The sequence below is a fragment of the Triticum dicoccoides genome, chromosome 2B (genome assembly GCF_002162155.2).
Source record: "Triticum dicoccoides isolate Atlit2015 ecotype Zavitan chromosome 2B, WEW_v2.0, whole genome shotgun sequence".
Lineage (NCBI taxonomy): Eukaryota > Viridiplantae > Streptophyta > Magnoliopsida > Poales > Poaceae > Triticum > Triticum dicoccoides.
The window spans coordinates 771,555,304-771,561,571 of record NC_041383.1 but is presented as its reverse complement, the minus strand read 5'-3'; the positions used below and the strand labels follow the sequence as shown (position 1 = coordinate 771,561,571).

Here is a 6,268-nt window from a genome sequence, read left to right as displayed (position 1 = left end):
CCCCTCGGCCCTCTCGCTCGACCAAAACTCTCGAGGACACCCAAACCCTAGAGAAAAAACGATGTTGGTCTCCTACCCCCTCCCGATGCGCCCCTACCCGACAAACTCTCTTGAGGCCACCCAAATTTACCAAGTTAAAAGAGCGTTGTCGTCGAGGCCACCCCAAACCCTTGAAGCGTTGTGTCGAGGCCACCCCAAACCCTTGAAGCATTGTCTAGGCCACCCCAAACCCTAGAGAAGCAGCGTCGAGGCCACTAACATGATACCTTATTGTGATTAGCTAGCTAGTTCTAGGTTTGCCACTAATATATATCCATCTATACCATGTTTGAATAATAATTGACATGTTGTAAATATTTGCAGAAACTATGGAGCACAACCGAGACGAAGCAACAGAAGCGATGTTGGGGGAGATAATCGCAGAAGGCACTGATGTCGTTGCGTCATTTTTCAACGACGTCGTTGGTCAGGAAGGACTGGGTGAAGAAGAGGGCTATGTTCATGATGGCTCCGGCCCATTAATGCCGGTACAAGAAGAGGGCTATGTTCATGATGGCTCCGGTGATGACCCAATGGAGGTACAAGAAGTAGACCGTGCTGACTGCTCCGGTGACCGAACCGAGTCTGACCAGGTATATATATATTAGTTAAGCCCGTGCTGACTAGTTAATTGATGCATTCATTTTTTTGGTATATGTACACATATTAATTAACTATCGTCTTTCTTCCTTTTTCTAGCCCTCCGGATCGAGCACAACTTCGGTAAGGAGACGAGGTACGAAGAAAAAGTTGAGCTCGGATGAAAGGTTTGAGATCACAGCAATCGCGCGCGACGGCGAACCGATTGAACCCATCCGGACAAAGAACGCATTTGTTGCTCTGTGCGGGGTTATTGTTAGGGACAAGATCCCGATCAGCATCCACCAATGGTATAAGCCTAAGGAGGAAGATCCTCAGGTGTCTTATGTCAATGATATGCAGAAAGATGATCTTTGGACTGAGCTGAAGGCAAATTTCACCCTACTGCTAGAGGAGGATCCGGAGAAGCCAGTCAAAGATCAATTAATCAAGTCTTGTGCTCTTAAGAAGATGGCAGGCCTATTCAGGAGGTGGAGGAAAGAGCTGAAAAAGTTTGTCGACAAAGAAGAGACACCAAAATTCATCGGCAAATATGAGAAGATCAGAGATCACTGGCCCGCATTTGTGGCCTACACGACATCGGAAAAGAGTAAGAAGATTTCGGCGACAAACAAGCAAAATGCTGCGAAGAAGAAGTTTCACCATCGCACGGGGTCAGGTGGCTACCTGCAAGCCCGGCCTAAGTGGTCCAAGGCTGAGAATGATCTGCTTGATAAAGGGATCGAACCGGAGACAATGAGATGGCCAGACCGTTGCCGGACTTGGTTCTTCGGGGCTGGCGGAACCTTGGACCCTGTATCAGGGAAGTGTCGTTGAACGGACGAGCAACTGAAAACACCAGTCACAAGGCTTCGGAAGTATATCGATGCAGCACGGCAAGGGACGTTCGTTCCAGACAGGGAGAAGGACGAGCTCACAATGGCCCTCGGGAATCCTGAGCACCCTGGACAGACACGAGGCACGCCAGGCTCCATTCCGTGGAAGGTTGGTTTTCTGGACGCAAGGGGTTACAAAACTCACGAGAGAAGGAAGAAACTGGAGCAGAGCCAACTGCAGGCGCTGCACGAAAGGGTAATGAGGCTAGAGGAACGAGAAGCAGATCGCAACAAACGACCTACCGAAGCTTCCCCCGATGCTACCCCGCCATCTCAGGGGAGAAGCAGCGTGGCTTCCACCGAGCTGCTTCAGCCGGAGCATGTCTTGACGGCTCCTGCCAGCTATCCCGTGGATGCTATCATGGGGGCTCAAAATTGCCACCTTATGACGCGATGGATGAATTTGAAGGTCAAGGCGGCTGTTGGCTCTGTTTATCCTACTGAACAAGGCGCAACTTTTCACTGCCGGCCGATTCCAGAAGGACATGCCAGGGTGATGGTGGATGAAATAACGGAGGGATTTGGGGTCCTCCAGCTTGACTACCCTACCGGTGAAGGGGAGATTAGGCTGGGTTCTGCTTTGAAGACTCCATGCCTATGGCGGAAGCAGCTCATCAACCTTCCGAACTGGACGCCTCCGCCTCCTCCTCCTCCTCCGGCGAGTCAGGGCACTCCGCCTCCTCCACCGCCTCCTTCTCCGGCGAGTGTCGATCAGGGCACTGGGCCTCCTTCTCCGGCGTGTGGCGGCACTCAGCCTCCTTCTCCGCCTGCGCCGGCGCGCCCGAGCAGCCAGCAGCCTCCTCCTTCTCCGGCGTGTGGTGGCACTCCGCCTTGTTCTCCGCCTGCGCCGGCGTGCCTGAGCAACCAGCAGCCTCCTCCTTCTCTGGCGCGTGGTGGCACTCCGCCTCCTTCTCCGCCTGCACCGGCGCGCCCGAGCAGCCAGCAGCCTCCTCCTTCTCCGCCTCGCCAGCAAGGGCGGAAGAGACCCGCCGCCGCCCCGGCTGCTCTGGCGCGTCGTAGTCCTTCTCCTCCGCCTCATAATCAAGCACGAAAGAAGACATGCGCCACAGCCGCTCCGTCTGCTCCGGCGTCTAGCAGTACAGCCAGCAGAGGCGGGAGGCAATACAGATACGGTCCACCTCTCAAGCCTCTAGAGAAGTTACCGTACGAGAGGACCGAGGAGGAAAACGCGACGATCGTGCGGGCCCACGTGAAGGACTTCTTTGAAGGGGTGAAAGCAAAGAGACATCCACCTTCGAAGGAGAAGGTAGATCCGGTAAAAGCAAAGCGCACTATCGATGCCCTGAGGAAACCACCAAAGCCTCCGCCAAAAACCAACTATGAGCGCATTACTGCAAAGACATATCTCGAAGCCCAGCGGTCGGGAAGTACCGTCAGTGCTAAAAGGTTAAAAGAACGAGCAGCTGGGAAAAAAATTGCCCAGCTCGGCAAACAAGCACAACAATCGTGCCCCCCGCTCAATGTGTCTAGCGGCGACATCGTTGCTAATGCTCCGGGGACGGTGGACGGTTATGGCAATATTGGAGATTACCTGCCTGAGGATCAATTTCCAGATTTCTTGGAGGTGGACGAATACAGATACGAGTACGGGAAGCCTCTCGTCAAAGATGAAAAATCTCTAACAACTATGATGCGAAGATTCCATGATTGGTACATGAAAACCTGCAGATAGTCTGAGGGGACGAATGCTTTGTATTTGAATATTAAAGAGGAGCACGACCTCGTTGGAACTGATCTGTTGACTGTTCCATTTGAGGAATTCTTCGCGTTCTTCAATTAAAAGGCCCTCGATAAAGTAACGGTCTTTTGCTACTGTCTGTAAGTACTATTTCTGTCATTAAGTCTCTATATATAGCTCGGCTCTTTCATTGCATGTATTTATAATTAATTATCCTCACTATATTATGCAGATTGAAGATCGTCGAGTGCAAAAAACAAGAAATGTATGATATTGGGTTCATTAACACAAATATCATAGATGAATTTCTGGTTGAAAAGGACGCCGAAGAGGCCGAGGGGTACTTGCTACAATCGTTGATCAAAAATCAAAACAAAGATTTAATACTCTTTCCTTACAACTTTAAGTGAGTGTTACTGTCATGTGCATATTCGGTTTCCCTTATTACTCGAGCGAGGTTATAGTAATGTAATTGATGAGTTATGTATACGTGCGCAGATTTCACTATGTTCTTCTGGAGATTAAGCTTGAGCGGGGAGTAGTAAACGTCTTAGACTCGAGACGAAAAGATCCCCAAACCTATGCGGACATGACTAAAATGCTCAACAAGTAAGTTCAATCGATCATTTATCGCACCATATCGGCAACTTTTTGTTCATTTTCTGATATCTCAAGTAATAATTATTATTTTCTTTGTCTTGTAGGGTTTGGAAACAGTTCACGGCAGAAGTTCCGGGACTGCCGAAGGAGCTGCGATATACATACCCGAAAGTAAGTACTACTAGCTAGCTAGTTACGCGCATCTCCCGTTGATTCTATAGCTGTACTTTCATCAATGCCATTTATAATGCTTCATTATCAGTTTGATTGACCTTTATTTCTCGTAAAGTGCTTGTGGAAGGAACAAGGGAATGATTTCTGTGGATACTACGTGTGCGAGTTCATCTACAACGCGACTTTGAAAAATAAGCTGGGCTACTCTAAAAGACAATATGAAGTGCGTAAGCAATAATATTCACAATTCATTTTATTACACCATCATTTCTGTTGAATTAGACGTGGCAGATGCGGGATGAACTCCTAGAACAAGATCGCATGAAAGCAATTCAAGACGAATTGGCGGGATTCTTTCTTGACCACGTCATTAATAAAGCCGGAGAATATCATGTGGAAATTGATTTCAAATGCTAGGGGATTGTAAGAGATTTTGCATATTGTATATGTATGTAGCCAGTAGCGTCGGATACATAATACGAAAACTTGTTGTTCGACCAATCTCTCGGAGAAGGAGAGGTCGATCGATCTCTCGGTATGCATGACGAACTTCTGTACTTAATGGTTCCCTTCATTTTCTTACTAGCTAGCGTGTCGAGGGCCTCTTTATGTATAGTACGTAGCGTCGACCAAGCACGGACATAAGAGAGGACACTTCTCTCTATTAATTAGCTAGCTAACAATATATTAAACACCTAAATTAACCCCCCAAAACCCCTAAACCCCCCACCCCCTTAAAAAAAACCACGGTCACTAAAATGTTGACGCGTGGATGCCTTTTGGTCCCGGTTGATGCCACCAACCGGGACCAAAGGCCCTCCTGCCTGGGCTCGGCGCACCGGCCACGTGGAGGCACATCTGTCCCGGTTCGTGTTAGAACCGAGACTAAAGGGTGGAGGCATTAGTAACGACCCTTTAGTCCCGGTTCAAGAACCGGGACTAATGCCCCCTTTTCTACTAGTGTAAGGCCACAAAGGGCTAGCGCACGAGAGCAACAACTGTTAGTCTGTCACTATGACAAGAACGTACTCCCCCATTCCTAATTAAATATTTGTCTTTTTAGCGATTTAAAATGGACTACTACATACAGATGTATACAAACATATTTTAGAGTATAAATTCACTCATTTTGCTCCGTATGTAGTCATTTGTTGAAATCTCTAGAAAGACAAATATTCAGGAACGGAGGGAGTAGGAAAGAAGGGCCATGCCTACAACCACACTAATGAACACGCCAGCCTAATCCATTGTGATGTATATCTGAATTACGTTTGTTTCTTTATTTCCTTGGTCAAAGATTTGAAATTGTTCTATCCACATTAGATCTCCAGTGTGCTTGTTTGTTCTCTACACACCAAAATGCAGAAATTTGGTCCATATGGTAAAGATCCAAATTGGCTCATCAATGCTTTTGGTTCGTGTCATGAATTTTCAATTATTTGATTTGGATACCACAATTTTGAACTTGTGCTTTTTCATATTATTGGTGACGGTATAACAAAGGTACAAATTGTTTCAGCTATGAAAAAGATTTGGAACATGAAAGATTTATGAACTTTCGAATGTGAAAAAGATTTAAATGCGAAATATTTTGGACAAATATTTCTGAACGTTGAAGAGGATAATTCTCATGGCGACGAATTATGAACAATGAAATTTAAGAATCTTTGGATGGCGTATATATTCTGTTGTGAAAATATAGATGTCTTATTTTCTTCCTGTGAGAACAATTACTATTGTTCCAACACAATACTTAAGGTGTAAAGGGGAAATGGCCATATAAGTTAACCATTTGTCTTCTCTTTAACGCTCTCAATAGTACTCATTGGATGATCATCCACCATCCACCGCATGCGAATGAAATGTTGTATTTTTCCAGTAATGCATTTACTTTTTTGCAACATGGTGTTATACAAACCTGAAAATCTGGGTGGCTAGGATGGCATATGTATGAATACCTTTGTAGGATCAACAACTTTGTAACACAACATATCTCCCCGCAAAAACAACATATCATTCAACTTGTGCACTGCGAGGAAGTCAAGTTTTCTAAAAGAATTATTTTAACTATGACATAAATAACGGTATAAATTCCATGGGTAATACATTTTGATTATTACATATTAAAACATATTAAGCAGTCTTACTTTGGGACACATTTTGTTTCTAATTCAAATCGGTGTTGGTACAATACGAAGAGGCACGACCTTCGTTAGTGATAGGCCAAACTTTTCTTCCATATCAATCCCATCCCTTTCAAGTTCAACAGGGAAGCTCCACT

General features: G+C 46.1%; 1 protein-coding gene across 1 annotated transcript in view; it reads right to left on the bottom strand.

The window, feature by feature from the left end:
- Positions 1 to 6,083: 6,083 nt before the first annotated feature.
- The window catches only part of LOC119366186 (geraniol 8-hydroxylase-like), a 2,626-nt gene continuing 2,441 nt past the window's right edge, over positions 6,084 to 6,268 (bottom strand). Inside the window, exon 3 of the mRNA XM_037631880.1 lies at positions 6,084 to 6,268. Coding sequence (XP_037487777.1) covers positions 6,159 to 6,268 — 110 coding nt within the window. The 3' untranslated portion in view covers positions 6,084 to 6,158.